This window comes from Podarcis liolepis, assembly GCF_965112155.1.
Source record: "Podarcis liolepis genome assembly, chromosome: 3".
NCBI lineage: Eukaryota > Metazoa > Chordata > Lepidosauria > Squamata > Lacertidae > Podarcis > Podarcis liolepis.
The window spans coordinates 105,641,897-105,660,153 of NC_139557.1; the positions used below are offsets into that span (position 1 = coordinate 105,641,897).

The 18,257-nt window shown below is 45.1% G+C and overlaps 1 protein-coding gene and 1 long non-coding RNA gene across 2 annotated transcripts in view; one reads left to right on the forward strand and one right to left on the reverse strand.

Annotated features, from left to right (window-relative positions):
* The window catches only part of LOC310703018, a 429,179-nt gene that overhangs the window by 319,937 nt on the left and 90,985 nt on the right, over positions 1-18,257 (forward strand). The gene's annotated exons all lie outside the window — the stretch shown is intronic.
* PTK7 (protein tyrosine kinase 7 (inactive)) overlaps positions 1-18,257 on the reverse strand; it is a 101,086-nt gene that overhangs the window by 25,911 nt on the left and 56,918 nt on the right. The window contains exons 2-4 of the mRNA XM_083494188.1: positions 6,268-6,561; positions 1,084-1,186; positions 134-324 (exon numbers count right to left, since the gene is read on the reverse strand). Of these exons, the coding sequence (XP_083350314.1) occupies positions 134-324; positions 1,084-1,186; positions 6,268-6,561 (588 nt within the window). The remainder of the gene's footprint in view (positions 1-133; positions 325-1,083; positions 1,187-6,267; positions 6,562-18,257) is intronic.

Genomic DNA, 18,257 nt, shown 5'->3' on the forward strand with positions numbered 1-18,257 from the left:
GCAGAGGCCCCTGTGGTTATCTCTTGGATGCAGTCCTTGGGCAACTACATCCCTGGGCTTACCCTGTGTCCAACAAAAGGTAACGCAGCCATCACTCAAGACCTTTCCCACAATGAGAAACACACCCACTTGCCTATGATGTTGAGAGTGAAGTTGTTGCTGCTGCACACCGAGGCCATGGCGTTCCGAGCGCAGCAGAAATAGACCCCGTTGTCATCTGGGCTGGCGCTCTTGAGGGTTAACGTCCGTTCCTTGTTGCTGACGGAATAGTTGGTTCGGTCGTCTTCAATCTGGGTCCCATCCCGGAACCACTGGCTCGTCGGGCTGGGAAGACACAGGCAGTTTGATTACAGCCAACAGGGAAATCATCAAAAGGCAGCTCCAAATGGCTCACCTTTCTCCCCAGTTCCCACCATCACCACAAATGGGTCAGACTCTGCAAAACGATGTTATGCCAAAAGGGTACTTGTGGAGATCTAGCACTGTTCTACATGCCAACTCTGAGTCATTTTCAAATTCCCACAGCATATTCAGGCATCAGCAAGAGGGATGAAAATCTACCTTCTCTCTCAAGTTCAGAGTTGTTCTATTAAACCCTTCTTAGTGCTTAAAAATTTCTTGAAGAACGAACCAGACTGAAATACCCCTGAATATATGGGAGGATAATATCTGGGATACAGCAATGTCTGAGCACCTCAGACATTGCAGGAGGGCACTTAAAGGCATAACGAATAGAGATACCTTCCAATAACCCTTTCTTTAACTACGTTAATGACCCAAATCAGGACCTTGTTATCCCAACCGCTCCATATTTTCAATGGAGAGGCTATGTTTAAGTAATATATTTGAATGTTGAATGTGTACGTGCATGTCTAGAGACCATGGATAAAACAAACACCATTGCATGTGCTGCTGGATAAGTGTTTGATGTCTAGCGCATTTGTTTAAAAACCAATTTAAAAATTGTTTAAAGAAAAGTTTATTGAAGGAAGGAGTTTCCAAGGGCGTCTTTTCTGGGGTGGGAATGCAGGAGAAGTAGCTGGCAGAAACCATTTAAGATAATTCACATTGGTGACTCCTTACCGAGGGTGCCCATCGATATGGCATCGTAACGTTACTGGAGCAGAACTCTGTATATCTTCCACTCTGGCCGGGTTCTTCAGAACAACTCCCCCTGTTTCGATCCCTAATGAAAAGAGGGTGGGGAGAGAAAACAAAACAAAGGTGACTTTCAGGCCTCTGTGCTTTGGAAATGGAAGCATCCGTATACCTGACACCAGGTGTCAAAGGGTCACTACAGGAATGCAAGACGGCTTCCACCTTTGCATGATGGCACTTGCTCTGCACTGGGGAAAACCCCCACTGAGCTGTATATTGGCAATGCAAACCATTTATCAGTCCTGCCTATACAGTCATACCTCGAGTTAAATATGTTTCGGGTTGAGCATTTTTGGGTCGCGCTCCGCGGTTACCCGGAAGTAACAGAACACGTTACTTCCAGGTTTTGCTGCTCACGCATGCACAGACACTTAAAAGGACGTCACGCGCATGCGTGGAAGCGGCGAATTGCGACCCGTGCAGACGCGGGTTGAGTTCGCTTCAGGATGCGAACAGGGCTCCGGAACGGATTCCGTTAGCATCCAGAGGTACCACTGTATACCATCATCATCATTATTATTATTATTATTATTATTATTATTATTATTATTATTATTGCATCAGGTACTTTTATATTAACACATAAACTTTAGGAAGCCTTAGAGTGGCAGCCTCAGGTGAGAAACCTAGTAAGATACAGCCTCTGTTCAATTTGTGCTTGGAGATAGCTATACAAAAAGTAGCGAGCTCTCATGGTGCGGACAGCTCTGCACCTGCTCAAGCCCTGGGGTACTGAGAACAGGAGGCCAGGTAATAACTAGCAGAAGAAGTGTTGTGGCACCTATGGTTTGAGACTCAACAAAAATGGCAGGTGGAAAATTTCGGTTTCCTTGCTGGCTGGGGCTAGGGGGAGTCGGTGTCCCAACCAATACCTGGAGAGACACAGGTTCCCTACCTCTAGTCAAAAGTGATTGATATATTTCAAGGAGCAGACCTGCCACGGTGGAAGATGGAGCGAAGTCTAGGCTCTCTTGTCAAATGCCTGTATTTACAAATGCTCCAGTCATATGTAGTACTTGTTGTTTTGGTGCCTCACGAAAGTCGTGGGACGTTTCCAAAGCAGCGCCTGAAATTTGCCAGGCGCATTTTTCACCTGTCTATCAGTGAAGACGCCCAGGTTGCCAGGATGACACCTGAAGTCTCCACCATCTGGAGATACAGGCCTAGGGATCCTTGGGTCTTGACTGTTTTCACCCACTGGCAACGCATCCTGTAGAATTCTATCCATTATATTTTATCTGCAGTCAGAATGAATTTCAGGAACCAAGAAATCGTATTGAAAAATACGACTTTCGAGCCGCCTGGCTCAAAAAATGGCAACGAGGTATTCTAATTTCTTGACTGTAACCCTGGTCTAATGAGCCATTTGTCGCTTGGCTTATATATCTTGAGTTTCTAACAGTGTTCCAAAGTTAGACTTGCGATACGTCCGGATTTTCCTGGAAATTAACGGGATTTGAAAAGTGCAGTTGACATCCGGGGGAGGGGGGGCGTTTCTGAAAGGCGGCGCTTTGTCCTGGCTCAACAACTGGCTCAGCAACTTTCAGGGTGTCCTGGTTTTTTACTTTTTGAAATATGGCAACCCTATCCAGAGTGGACTTTCTACAATTACATTGCAGCAGGTGAGAGCTATTGTATATGTTATCTGATCACAATGAAGAGCACAGCTGGGCCACTAATGAGGATGTCACATTCCTGCGGCTCTGCGGCAGAATTCATGGCAGGATGGGGGGGGGGGGCAAACATCGAAATGTGCCAGGCAGAGGATTTACACCTGAGGTGCTAAACCTGAACCGGCAGGCTAAACCAGACATTCTCTCCATTGCTTACATCTGTCTCCTTGCAAATCCCTCCTGACTCCTTTTGCGCTGGCCTCACTATGAACCAAGAATGACATTTGTAGTAGGCTTCAGTACAACCTGGCTCTAAAAGCTGGCTCAGCCCAGGTGATAGCCAATGGGACTAAGCTACTGTAAGAGAGCCGTAAAGCTCTGCCATTTCAGCAGCTGCTTTCTGGAACAATCGCTTGCCTCAGGGAAAAATATGCAGCTGCAGCTCACAGGAAGGTTATGCATTTAATCTTCATCCCACCTTTTTGCAGTGGGGCTGATGGCAGAACATGCGCAGGGTTGCGAGGCAGCCTCTGATCAGAGGCAGACCTGCTTGGCTCCAGGCTTCAGGCCAAGATAAGTAGCTGCACACTTTCCTTGCAGTTTTTTCCCTACCGGGAGGGGAGAACAGCAGTTTCTCCAAAGCCCCTTTTCCTTGCTGCCTGCTGAGCGCATTCTTGTGCCGGCGTGATTGAGAGAATACATATGTGAGCGCATGGAAAGAGAGTCTGAGCACACCCAGCGTGCCTGCGATCTGGGTGAAAGGAACAGAATGTGTGTGTTTTATGGCAGATGAAGGTGATAGACTACATGGGACTGGCAGAAATGACCGGCAGAATCCGAAACTAGGGAAGAGAGACAGCGGAAGAAGATTGGAGGAAATTTAAGGACTATCTCGGGAAATATTACAAAATTAGTGAATGTTAGATTGATGTTGGAGAGAATCTAAGTGGTTATCAGCTGTAATGATTAAGATAATTGGGGGGGAAGAAAGAAAGGTGTAAAATTAAGTGAAAATCAAGGGTGAGGATTTGCTGAATGAATAATCTGAATTGGAATACAAAAAGGGGAGGTATGAGGAGGTCCGAGAAATAAGTTAAAAGAAAATAAGTGAATGAAATTTTTGTATTTTTGTTTTTTGTCTTTTTTGTATAATTTTTGAAAAGTTAATAAATATATTAAAAAACAACAACAGAATGTGTGTGTTTTAAGGTACACATTTGTATGTGTTGCAAAATTGGCTATTTTAAGGTCCTGGCTTTTTGAGTAACGGTTCAAACAAAAGTGGACTTTCCTGACAACCTAACAACGATGTGGAACCCAGGGTAAAAAAAAATAAGCGCCTTGTAACATGATGCCAAATTTTTGTGCAGGCTCTCTCTAGAAAGTAGCCTGAGGTGTTTTTCTAGGTCGTTTAGCCACCAACTCTTATTCTCTATTATATTACAGTGGTACCTCGGGTTAAGTACTTAATTCGTTCCAGAGATCTGTTCTTAACCTGAAACTGTTCTTAACCTGAAGCACCACTTTAGCTAATGGGTCCTCCTACTGCTGCTGCGCCGCTGGAGCATGATTTCTGTTCTCATCCTGAAGCAAAGTTCTTAACCTGAGGTAATATTTCTGGGTTAGCGGAGTCTGTAACCTGAAGCATATGTACCGTATTTTTCGCTCTATAACACGCAGATTTTTTCTCCTAAAAAGGAAGGGGAAATGTCTGTGCGTGTTATGCAGCGAATGTGTGGTCCCTGTAGCCGAAAAATAAGGCAAAAATCAAACCGCGCTTCAGGGAGAAGGGAGCTCCGTGAGAAAGCTGTTGCTTTCCTGCATTCTGCCTCAGGGTCTCTCTGCCCACCCTGCTCTGTTTCGTTGCTGTGTTTGCTCAAACGGAACAAAGAGCAGGGAAAGCCCCTCCCCTCCAGGCAAGTAGAGAGGAGAGCAGAGCGTCCGAACAAAGAGCAGGGAAAGCCCCTCCCCTCCAGGCAAGTAGAGGGGAAAGCAGAGCGTCCCTCGCTCTATCCTGTCCCTGCTCCGGAGGGAACAATGTTTGTGAAGGGAAGAGAGATTACAGGTTCGGCTTAAAATTCTGATTTGACTTCCTGCTTTTTGTTTTTGGAGACACACAGCATTCAAATATGCTTTCTTCCATTTAAAAGGATGAAATCCTTAAACAGTGGCTGGCTTGTGTGGGTGGGTGGGGGAAAACTTTTGCCTTCCTTTCCTCACGTTATAGCCCTCTCCTGCATTCTTAGCCTTCTGTGTTTTTCCTTCCCTCCCCACTTAAAATGTGGTTACAAAGCATGGATCCACATGGATCCTCAGGATCTTTGCATTGGGTCACCCCAAATTCACCATCAGAGCACACAGCATGTCCATGGCTACAGCCTGTCCCCCCCAAAAAAAATCACACACCCACTGTTGCCTGGGGCTGCAATGGTGCAAAAACGTGGTTACAAAGCATGGATCCACAGGGATTCTCAGGATTTTTGCATTGGGTCACCCCAAATTCACCATCAGAGCACATAGCATGTCCATGGCTACAGCCTGCCCCCCCCCCAAAATCACGCACCCACTGTTGCCTGGGGCTGCAATGGTGGAAAAACGTGGTTACAAAGCATGGATCCACAGGGATTCTCAGGATTTTTGCATTGGGTCACCCCAAATTCACCATCAGATCACATGTCTGTGGCCACAGCATGAATCACAAAAATGATACGTCCACTGTTTCATTCAGAATATTTTTTCCCTTGTTTTCCTCCTCTAAAAACGATGTGCGTGTTATGGTCAGGTGCGTGTTATAGAGCGAAAAATACGGTAACCTAAAGTGTATGTAACCCGAGGTACAACTGTATTTGGTTTTCTACTCTTCAGCCCAAAGGTTCCTAATGTGGTACATAACAATACAGTCGTACCTTGGTTCTCGAACACAATCTGTACCGGAAGTCAGTTTGACTTCCGAAAACGTTCAAAAACCAAGGCATGGCTTCCGATTGGCTGCAGGAGCTTCCTGCACTCAATCGTAAGCTGCAGAAACTGCGCTGGACGTTTGGCTTCCAAAAAACGTTCACAAACCAGAACACTCATGTTTGTGGCTTTCGGGAGCCAAAACGTTTGACTCGCAAGGCGTTTGACTTCCAAGGTACGACTGTATATTGAAATATACAAATCCATACCAACCCCACAAAACCAACTTCTTGTCTCTGTATGTAGTTTAGACGAGATATAAAGTTGGTGTGTATGAAAAATCTTTAGAGGGGGGTGGATTTGGTTCCCACTGTTGATTTTTTTTAAAAGTGATTGTATATTTGTATACAAATAGTTTGGAGGCTACTCTTTTAGTTTGTTGCCATAATTATTTTTTAACACTTTCGGGAAGGCTTCTCTCTGAAAGGTAGCACTTACATATTTCAAATACAATCAATCGTTCGTGCCAGTTTGGATTCAATAATGCTGGTGCCGAAACCAACCAACCAAGCCCAGTTTGTAACCAAGGTGCGCTTACACTTTATGTTAAAAGACGCATTTGTGGTCCGAGCTTCTTCTCCAGTCACTATGTTCCTGGCCACACACTGGAAGTTCCCGCCATCTTGATGCCGGTCAACAGATGTGAACTGAAGGCTGCTCCCTTCCTTGAATCGGCGCTCAGTGTCCTGGACGGGGACACCATTCTGCAGCCACTCAAACTCTGTGTCTCTTGGGTCCTCCACTTCGCAGCGCAAAATGGCACTGCGGCCATGGAAAGCATCCTGGGAGTATGGCTCCTTTGTGAAGGATATCTTAGCTTGAGTCCCAACAGCTGGGGAAAAAACAAAGGAGGAAGAAGATAAGACCTCAAACCGTGGAAGTTTTTTTTTTTAAAAGGGGTTAAAGAGGAAAACAATATGCATCCTTAAATTATAGTAAGACTAACATATTGGGCTGCGTTGGAAGAATCCGAGCGGCCACTGAAAAGATCAACTAAATTTCTAATTATTGGGATTGTGGAGATCGTTAAAAATTCCATTGACACTTATAATTCTTCTTCTGCAAAGGTTCTTCCCTCCTGCCCTGAGCTATTAGAAGAAGAAGAAGATGAGTTTGGATTTGATATCCCGCTTTATCACTACCCTAAGGAGTCTCAAAGCGGCTAACATTCTCCTTTCCCTTCCTCCCTCACAACAAACACTCTGTGAGGTGAGTGGGGCTGAGAGACTTCAGAGAAGTGTGACTAGCCCAAGGTCACCCAGTGGCTGCATGTGGAGCAGCGGGGACTCGAACCCGGTTCACCAGATTACGAGTCCACCACTCTTAACCACTACACCACACTGGCTCTCCAAGATGTATCCGGGGCAAGAGTGTGCTGTTGCCACAGGCTGAAGACCAGAACCCTCAAAAAGTCTGATGCACACCCAACACGCTGTTCTCAAGTTTGAGTTGTGAAGCTCTTTCGAAAATGGCAGGCTCCAGTCTACTGCTATGGCCTGACTGTAAGCTGCATGAGTCTTTTCCTCCCGATGACACAAAAGCAAACTCCTAGAGGCTTTCCACTAGTAAGTTACCAAAAAGTTTTTAGACCTTCAAAATATGGTGGAAGAGCATGCTTCTAGCCCTGAAATAATGCTGCTTCCCACATGATTAGGTAATATACTCTCCAACGATGGCATTTACACAAGGAAAGTGGTCTTGCAAGAAAGAGCCCATCTAGAACATGTAAACAGAGCTGGAGCTTCAAGAAGGGACGAGCGTCAACATTAAACTCCTCTCCAATCCACGCCACCTAGCTGTCTAGGTGTGGAGCACATTGCTGTTATGTGAAACCCACACAAAGGCATTCTATCCTAACTTGTAAATTCAGAATGGAATAATTTTATGTGGAAAGAAGAGTTTTATTGTTAAATATATACCTTAACAAGGCCCTGAAGTGCTTATGAGATGGGCACCACCTGGACACCAAAACTGAGATTTGCCAGACCTAACAGCAGGAGCTTTATTGCCTTAAGCTATAAAGACTAAGGCGCCATAGCTGGACTGTAAATGACTCTTACGTTTTACGGATCACAAAATCAGAGTAGGGCCTCCCAGAATCCTCAGTTCACACATGCGGGAAATGTTTACAAGGATCCGAAAGCTTGTTCAGATGACCCTGAGCAGTGAACCACAACTCCATTTTCCCAAGATTATTTCAAAATTTATAACATGGGTTTTTCAGAAAATTTCAAACTGGATTCTACCCCCCACCCACCCACCCCGGACATACTCAATTAAGTGGGATCAAATTCAGTAGGTTTGAATATGTGCTTTTGGTTTTAATTTACCGTGCTCACACACCCAAACACACACACTGTTCAAAAAGAAGAAAGTCTTCGTGTGCATGCGCACACACATTTTTGAAATAAATATTTGAAATGCATGCTTCCTAGGGATAATCACCTAGGGGGAAGAAATAAGTTAATTACAACTTAGAAACTGCCCAGTTTGTCTGGTATTCTTGGGTTAGCAATTAGCATTACACACACACACACACACACACACACACACACACACGATTTTCAGAAATGGAAAATATTCTGTGTTTACTCCCAGCAAGGTATTATCTGATGGAGGTAAGGAGTGGCCTTGCTGTCAACCTTACCAAATTTGTGTCCCAAAGACCAAAAGCAGAAAGCAAAGCAGCTATAGCTTAAAATTAGGGTTGTACGAATGCTTCTCAAGGCTTCGAAATTCAAAAGGCTATATTTGATGAGGTCCAAGAAAAAGGAGGGGCATCGCTATGGGAAGCAGGAGGAGCTGGTAGCATTTGCCTTTTTTTATGTTTGTGTGAATATCCCAAGCGCTCCCTGTTGCTTGAGTAGCACATGGAAGGATTCTGCCTCCTATAAGATTGCGCAAAAGTATTTTTTTTTTAAAAAAAAGGTTTGAAAGATGACCAAAATCATGGTGGGTATGGGGAAATGTTGTTTCACTGTTCATTACTGATGTCACAGGTCTAAGAAGACATCATAGCAAACTGAGGTCCAGTGCCGAGGGCCTTCTGGCGGTTCCCTTGCTGCGAGAAGCCAAGTTACAGGGAACCAGGCAGAGGGCCTTCTCGGTAGTGGCGCCCTCCCTGTGGAACGCCCTCCCATCAGATGTCAAAGAGACAAACAACTACCAGACTTTTAGAAGACATCTGAAGGCAGCTCTGTTTAGGAATGTTTGATGGATTACTGTATTTTAATATTTTGTTGGAAGCCGCCCAGAGTGGCTTGGGAAGCCCAGCCAGATAGGCGGGGCATAAATAAATGATGATGATGATGATGATGATGATGATGATTAAAGCAATATTGGTAGTGATGGAGAGACACATTTTCCCAGCAACAACATTTTGAGTGCTTGTGGGGAAAATGCTACTCCATGACTGTGTCTGGATGCATGACTGTGCTAACTTAAGGGAAAGGTGTGTGGTGATTTATTTATTTTTAAATCCTTCTGCAAAAACTTGTTGCACAAATTGAGAAACCGAAAAAGGCAGGGTAGGGAATTGTTAGCCTTCGTTGCATTAAAGTGTGTTTCAGCCATCCTTTGAACTTGAAAAAAAATGGATCAAGAGGCTAGACCTGTGGGTTGTCAAATGAAGAAGGGAAAAAATGGCTAAGAAGCGCCATTCTACAGCAGGCTGAAATATCCCCTAATAACCCTTGCCTGGTCTTGAAGCTGCTAGCTCTGCAAATTCCAAAGCTTTGCTGCAACTGGGGTTCATCATTTTGCGGCTACCTGGAATGGTCTAACCTGAAGCTCATGTGTTTCAAAATTTTCAAAGGAGGGTCTCAGAAGCGAGGGAAGGGGCGACATTTCCGCACATAAATGTCCTTTGAAGAAAGCTTACTGAAAGTCGGTGCTTTGATCTGGCCAATAAACAGATATAAAACGGGAATGGGCATAGCCCGTGGGCTCTTTCCTTCAGATGCTGCAGTAAAAAACTGTACTGGAAGCCAGTAGGGGAGTTCCACCTAGCAGATGTTTCCAAGGCAAATAAAAGCTGAAGGGTTTCTTTGTACCCTTCCGCAGATACACAAGATGCAGATCACAAGCCCTGAACATGCACCCAGGCAGGTAAACAGACACATCTCCGCATTCAGGACAAATCTAAGGCACGCAATCTACCTAGGTTTGCTGTCCTGGGAAATTTTAAAAAGTGGTCAGACGCTTTACTTTTTACCTAGGGCAGGTGGGTAAGATGTTGTCAGACCTCAGGGGACATGCTCAGGAACGATGGAAATTGTAGTCCACCAACATCTGGAGAGCCATCTATTTGCTGCATGAAGAAGTGGTTTCTATTATCTGTCCTGAATCTTCCAACACTCAGCTTCATTATACCTGTATACCTGAAGCAGCGTCTCCACCCCCATCATTCAGCCCAGACACTGAGATCCAGCGCCGAGGGCCTTCTGGCGGTTCCCTCATTGTGAGAAGTGAGGTTACAGGGAACTAGACAGAGGGCCTTCTTGGTAGTGGCACCCACCCTGTGGAACGGCCTCCCACCAGATGTCAAAGAGAAAAACAACTACCACACTTTTAGAAGACATCTGAAGGCAGCCCTGTTCAGGGAAGTTTTTAATATTTAATGCTGTATTGTTCTTAACACTTAATTGGAAGCCGCCCAGAGTGGCTGGGGTAACTCAGCCCGATGGGCGGGGTATAAATAATAATAATAATAATAAGAAGAATAAGAAGAAGTCTATGAGTTCTAGTGTTCTGGGGGGATGGAGACTTTTCTCTACCTGCTTTCTCTATTCCTTGCATAATTTTATAAACTTATATCGTGTCACCTCTTACATGTCCTTCCTCTAAGTTTGTTTCCCAAACTTGGGTCTCCAGATGTTTTTTGGACTGCAGTTTTGTAGTCCAAAAAAACACACCTGGAGACCCAAGTTTGGGAAACCCCCCTCTAAGCTAAAACGTCCCAAAGTTGATGTGACAATAACTTGCATGCAGCCTCAATCTCCCCTCTTCCCAGAGCAGGCCAGGCCTGACTTCCGAGACCTGCCAGCAATGCTAACTGAGGCTTCACATCCATGAGCAACAGTTCATCATTTCGGTCTTTTCCTGTGTGTCCCTATTCAGAGAGCGTCCGCAAACATGTTAACTCGAGTTATGCAGAAACTCAGCATCAGATTTCTGAGTTTATACCCCTACGCAGAACCCGAGTCCTACTGAGATGCAAGAACTAACTTGATAATTGCTTTTATAATCATACTAGCGCTAATACCTACAATCAGTGAGTTTGTGTGACGGTAGCACCAGCAGAATTAAATTTAACCAGTTGTTACTTGGTGATGCAAATGGGGTCTTAGTCAGCAGAACAGCCCGAGGCGCTGTGAGTGGCCTATGTTGTGTTGTGTTGTGCTCTCTCTCCCTCTCCCTCTCTCTCTCCAGGAAGGAAGGAAGGAAGGAAGGAGGGTTTCAACTGCATCAATGAGTAACTGCAGCTGGAATGGAGCAATGGAAAAGGATCAATGAATGGCAGGAAGCAGAGGTTGAATGGTTCCTACCTCACCCAACAACCAACTGGGACTTCTGGGTCACGCCACTGACAGAGAGCAAGTTGGGTCACGTGGCCAGTCCTGAGGACACATGCCCATTGACAACGCCACGGTGGGAATTGGTCCGCCGTGAGTGAACCTAGCAGCAGAATCAGGCTAGCTTCCTACCTAGGAGATTTCACAATTAGCGCTCTGAAGCCAGCGCCTACAAATAGCTGCACATTTTTGCGCTCCTCAGGTTACAAGCTGGCCATAGAGAGGCAAACAAAGGGTAATTCAACAGTTGCTGCTCTCCATCTGATGCCGTCCCCAGGAATGAGCTCTCTTACGTGGAACAAGGCCAAGGGAGCTTGGTATTTCAGGGTCAGTCTGATACGAGACAGATGCTAAGAGGCTTATGCATATATTTTTTTTAAAGTGTCATTTTTACTGAGGAAAACTGCAAACAAAATGCTGCCGTCGTTCTGCAGCTTTATTTATTTATTTGTTTGCAATGTTCATCGCCCGCTCTTCATAGCCAAAGCAATCCCAGGGCGTGTGCTTATATTTGCAACCAATGCAAAATAAATATTAAGCCAAAAGCAGCCAAACGAAAAAACAACCCCCGGGACTTACAACAATTCAGCAAGGAGGCTTCATAGATCGCTAGCAGATCCGTTTATGAACACCAAGGATCTGAAGTTCTAAAGGATTTCACATGGAGCCTTCTGCCACTGAACTACGAAGCTTTCACAGCAATCATCCACTCAAAATCGTATTGTATATATGTGTGTGGCAGTTGCGTACAGTCATACCTCATGTTACGTTTGCTTCAGGTTGAGCGTTTTCAGGTTGTGTCCCACGGCGACCCAGAAATACCAGAAAGGGTTACTTCTGGGTTTCGCCAGTCACACATGCACAGACACACATGTTGCGAATGGGCCTCCGGAACGGATCCTGTTCGCAACCAGAGGTACCACCGTACTTTGATGCTGATGAAAACGCTTGTGAAAAATATACCCCTTCTTGACTCAGCCATGGTTGAATGTCATCACCTTGTACTGAAATGACACCACTACTTGGACAATTAATTTACTCGAGAAATTCCACCAATGACTGCAACCTTGTCATTAGCTTCTCTGGTCTTCATATTCCTTTGCATGCTGGCTATATATGACCAAATTCTCTTCAACAATACCCCTGCTGTTATCAGAGCTGCTACTCTGCAATTAAAATATTTGTTCTGTTCTGCTAAGACTTCTGTGCCCCTCTCCCCACAGACCACATAATAAATGTCCAGGTAATAAAGACTATTATAGGTCCAGTCATTCTGTGAAGTAACCCATATTCCTGCAAACTGCACTGTAGGTTTCCCCATCATCCCAACGCATAGTTTTATATCTCTGGTTATCCAGCAACAGATGTTAGTATAATCATGGCTCCCCTCTACATGAACTGAATTCAGGAGCCTCTAAGTTTTGTTTATATCTCCCAAGACACAGGGTCAGTATATTCCCCAGTACAGATGAAAAATGGAAGCAAAAATTGCATTATTTTAGTCAGTGTCACCAGGTGTAAGCTCTTCTAGGTTTGTTTATTATTTCTCCCATGACTTACACTTAGCTTTTTAAATTCTGAGGTGTCTGTTCACACACACACACACACACACACACACACAGAGAGAGAGAGAGAGAGAGAGAGAGAGAGAGAGAGAGTTTTAAGTCCCAATGCATTCCAACAGAAGGCTTTCAAAGATGTTTAATTTACACAACTGCTGGGTCCTGGGGAAGGGCCATAGTTCAGCAGAACAGGATCTACCTTGCACACAGAAGGCCAATCCCTCTCATTTCCAGGTAGGGCTGCCTGACTAAAACCTGGGACAGCCACTACCCATGAGTGTAGACACACTGAGACAGCTGAACCAATGGTTCCTTAAGTTCACGTGACCTTAAGGTAAGCAGCTGTCAGGGACGGGCTAGGCAAAGAGGAGTGGTGGGAGGCACCAGCTGGGGAACCCCCAAGGGAAATCCTAGAGGAAGAAGGCTCAGAGCCAGGGGATGGGTGGTGGAACACCGAGGAGAGGTCAGAGGGAGAGGATTAGGAGGAAGGCCTGGTTGCTGAAGGGGCAACAGGGTTTAGTGAGCGGGAGGAAGCTGTGACAGGGAGAAGTTCAGACACCGAGGCTGAAGCAGAGGAGGGGAACTGAGAGACTGCTGAAGAACTAGGGGATTCTCCCTCTCCTGCTGCGACAAGCTCCCCTCCCTGCTGGTCTCAAAGAACGTGCAGGATAAGGAGGAGGGCAGAGCAGAGGCCAGAGGTGGGCAGGTGCAGTTTGAGACTGCTTGGGAAACATTGAGGAGAGGAGGGGCCTTAGAAAGGGTTGAAGGCAGGGACCTTCAGTCCCGGTAACTGCTCCATAGGGGCAGTCCACTGTCCCTCAGACCTTGTGGGGGGGGGCGGACTATATTTTTTTTTTGGGGGGGGGAGGGATGAACAAATTCCTATGCCCCACAAATAACCTAGAGATGCATTTTAAATAAAAGGACACATTCTACTCATGTAAAAACACACTGATTCCTGGACCGTCCGCGGGCCGGATTTAGAAGGCGACTGAGCTGGATCCGGCCCCTGGGCCTTAGTTTGCCTACCCATGGGCATGATCAGGGGTCAGCAAACTTTTTCTGCATGGGACCAGTCCACTGTCCCTCAGACCTTGTGGGGGGCCAGACTATATTTTGAAAAATATATATGAATGAATTCCTATGCCCCACTGATAAAACACACTGATTCCTGGACTGTCTGCGGGCCGGATTTAGAAGGCGATTGGGCCGGATCCGGCCCCCCGGCCTTAATTTGCCTACCCATGCGCAAGACCTTCTGGGATATGTTGCTGAGTTGTATATCATTGGATAGTTACCTTCACTGACAACGGAACCCTGCGTCTTTCATGCTGACCTGAGTCTGACTCCAGCTCCGACAGCAGCTTATCGAAAGCAAGGCTTACACTCCTATGTGGTAAAGGGCTTGGTGAAACCTAAATGGTATTTCCACAACTGCACATCACCGCAAGGGCACACAACTGAAACCAGTCGTGACCAACTCCCCCTTTCCTCCCTCACTTTGTCTTTTTCCCACTCCCTCCCATTCCATCTGCCTTATACTTTCCACACACCCCCCCCGCCTAGAGACACCCGCAAGAGCGCCTAACCTTGCTGCTGGGATCTTTGCAACAAAATCCAAAGGCGCATTACAATTTAGATGGCGAAAAGAAATCGACAAATCTGGCATGTGACGCCCAAATAGCCAGGTGCCAGGCAGATACTCATCAGGTGTTCTGTATCTCTGCATTGCTGCTAATGCTTCCTTTACAATGCTGGTCACACTTCCATTTTTGAAACACTAGGGAACCTGAATTCAGCTGCAGTCAGCTAACATGTACAGGTACCAGTCTCAAAGTGCTCTTGCCATTAATTCATCAGAAAAGGACGCAGGCACACGCCATAGGTCACTTCCCAAGCTAACCTGATCAGCTCTACAGTCAAAAGAAAACGTATGTTCAGAAGTGAACATATGCAGAAATCCAGAAAAAACAAAACTGGGTGGTACTTGTTGAAATTTGTTCACATAAACATTCACTCAATTTAGCTGAACCGTTAGATGTGTTGAAAGGAGGTTCACCTTGTTTTCAAGCCAAGCCTAATGAAAGCTGCATATAATAATAGTCTCTAGTCTCTCCTTAAAGAGAGCAGTTTAAAATATCTCAAAAGGTCTGGATGATAGGTACTGCTGCGGCGGGAAGGTAAACGGAGTTTCTGTGCGCTCTGGTTTCCGTCACGGTGTTCCGTTGCGCCAGAAGCGGCTTAGTCATGCTGGCCACATGACCCAGAAAGCTGTCTGTGGACAAACGCCGGCTCCCTCAGCCTGAAAGCGAGATGAGCGCTGCAACCCCATAGTCGCCTTTGACTGGACTTAACCGTCCAGGGGTCCTTTACCTTTTACAAGGGACACAGGGGAACTTACTTCCAAGTACATGCATAGGATTTCACTGATGCCTTTTTCTTTAATAGGGAGGAAAGGAAGAGAGGCACCCAGGGATAGATATTTAGTGGGCATCAAATCTGGGCAGCCAGAAGACCCTGTAGCCCTAGTCCTTGCCAGAAGAAGGATTTCCCAGCATCAATCCAAGTCACTGTTGTGGGAGAACTGGAGCAAGACAAGATGACCCATGCATTTTATAGGAACCTCTGGCAAGGAATAATCTTAATACAAACTCTCCAGACAATGAACAAGCCAAGCCACATGCCAACCCCCGCCCTTTCACCTTCCACTCCCCATCCTCAAATCCCAGATTGCTAGTCAGCGTTCCTTGAGATTAATCCCCGCCCCCATCTAAAGACAGGTCTAATTCTCTCATCTTGGTGAGAGAGGAATGCCAGAGGCCCTTTCCATCATCAGCTGCCGCACACCCATAATAATGACTTACAAGGATGCCCTGTTCAGCCATCAATTCACGGCAGCTGCTGCCTATACAACAAAGGCCAACTAAGTATCTCAAGGCTACACAGCAAAGGGAAACACATGTTCCTATATTAAGATGCATAAGTGAAATTAGCAATGCTGCATATCAATTTCACTGCAAATTTTAACACACCAAATGTTTGCCATCTAATACACTAAGACAGATTAAAAATAAAGGGCGATAAACATGATAGGGGTACTACATGTGTTTCTTCATGCGCTCCCAAGATACTGTCAATAAAGCACGTTGACTCTACTATTTAACCATGCAGGCATCTTATTATTAGTTTTCTCTCATATGTAACTTACATTAAAATAGCTTAGCATATGCTTCCCATGTATATTTCATATCTCTTTTAATTAAGACTTCTATGTTATATTTTACTACTTTTTATCCACGAAGGCATCCCAACAGATTAGTTTGTGCCTTCTCTTGTATGCGACACACACTACATTAAAATAGCTTAACATATGCTTTCCATGTATATTTCATTTCTCTTTTAATCAACGCTTGTATATTATATGTTATTATTTCTATTTAACCATGCAGGTCTCTTATTTGTGTCTTCTCTCATATGTGACGTGCGCATTACATTAAAATAGCTTAGCATACATTTCATCCTCTCTTTCAATCAACACTTGTACATTCTTCTATTAGACACTATCATGGAAGGGGCATATCGAGGCTGCGAAACTCAAAGCGCAGAAAGCTTGTGGGACACTAATGAAATTCTATTTTACGGTGGGTGGCCAGTTACTGGAACCCGTGTTGAAAATCTTTGCTAGTAAAGTGATTTCCCAGATGCTCCATGGAGTAGCAATATGGGGCATGGATCCAAATGCTAACATTCTTCTATTATAAATGTGTGTGTGTTATCTGTCTGTCTGTCTGTCTATCTATCATCTATCTATCTGCTGGATTTTCTGGGCAAGACTCCATTCGCATAAAAGATAAATTTTAAAGTGTTGTGGGTACTTTTCACATTCAACATCTACAAAGGAGAGAAATTGTCCAAGATATTCTGCAATTTCAAAACGAGATAAGAGAGCACAAGTTAAAATTAGTTTCAACTTTAAAATCACGGAAAGGGCTGGGAAATAATAAGGTCCGAAAGCAAGATGTGCACAGCTCTCGCTTGACTTTTTCTCATCAGCAAATCGCCATGGGAACATATTTTCAAGCTCAACTTCACAATAACTGTTCTTTTTAAATCAACCTTAGTGATGTTTATTAGCAGCACAGAAAGTTGACTGGGAGCCAGAAATAATGCTCACCAATACTATACTATCTCAAGTTTTGTTTGAGAACACTGCGATTCCTCTCAGGCTCATCAGCAATGAGAAGATAAGCAAAGGCAGATAAGTCTCTAAAAGACAGCTTGTCCGTTTCTACCAAACTTCCTTCTGCCATGTGCAGCTTTGCAGAATAGAGTGCTGAGCTATTCTCTCATTTCCAGGAACAACAAGACCCATCAGGCCCTGACCATAAAACTGAGCTTCATCCAAGAACATGACTCTGAATCTTCTGCAGATGCACACAGCCCTCTTGCTAAAGAAGATAAAAGCCCTGTGGCATCAGTCCTAAGGTCCATCAAGTTCAGTATCTTGTTCTTCAAGAGACCAACCAGATGCAAGCAAGACCTGACCATAAGCACCTCTTTCCCCGCTTGTGGTTTGCAGCAGCTGGCATTCAACTTCACAGAAAGAGTTTGCCAAAGGAAGTTTGAAAGCCATTGATCTACAGCAAAGCAAAGAGAAAACAAATTCCGTAATGCTTTGCAGAGAAGCGTATGAGTTGCAGAGGCAGCATCTCAAGCGGTAACTTCCAAGGAGATCTGCAAGGACAGAAGGTTCCCATGACAAACACACAGACCATCAGCGAGCCACACAGGGAATATCGCTTAAATATCTTTTTTAGACTTGACAGAACATTTTCTGGCGGCGGTGTCGGCTGGAGCAGCAGAAGAGGGGCGGGGAGGCAGACTTCTAAAGGCAGCAGCCTTTGCACAGCCCTTTCTCTGCTTGTTGGAAGCAAGGGAAAGGCGGTTGCGAGCGCTCATTTCCTGCCCTATGACAAATTACACCAAGTTCAGCAAGACAGAACGCCGCTTGTGTTCACGCTGCTTATATAAGCAGTGAAGTGTGCAACCTTCTAAAATAAGCAGTTTTCTTCCTTGCCCCATCTCTGAACGAAACCATTGCCCCTTGTATGCTGTTCCTTGGGGCAGGGGGCGGTTTGCTCAGTCCCGCCACCTCAAGAGAAAGACATCTAATGCATGGATATCACACATATGAGAGAGATTGGTACAGAGAGCTGACCAGGCACTAACCCTGAAACTGCATGGCAACAAGAATAAATCTGGAGGGGGTGTTAAATGCATCACTCCAGCATTTTGTGAGGATGCACACTTGGATTTAGATCGCTGGTTAGGAAAAAGACGAGGAAACTCGAGCTGTGTTCATATCTTTTTTAAAAATATTTTATTAAGGATTT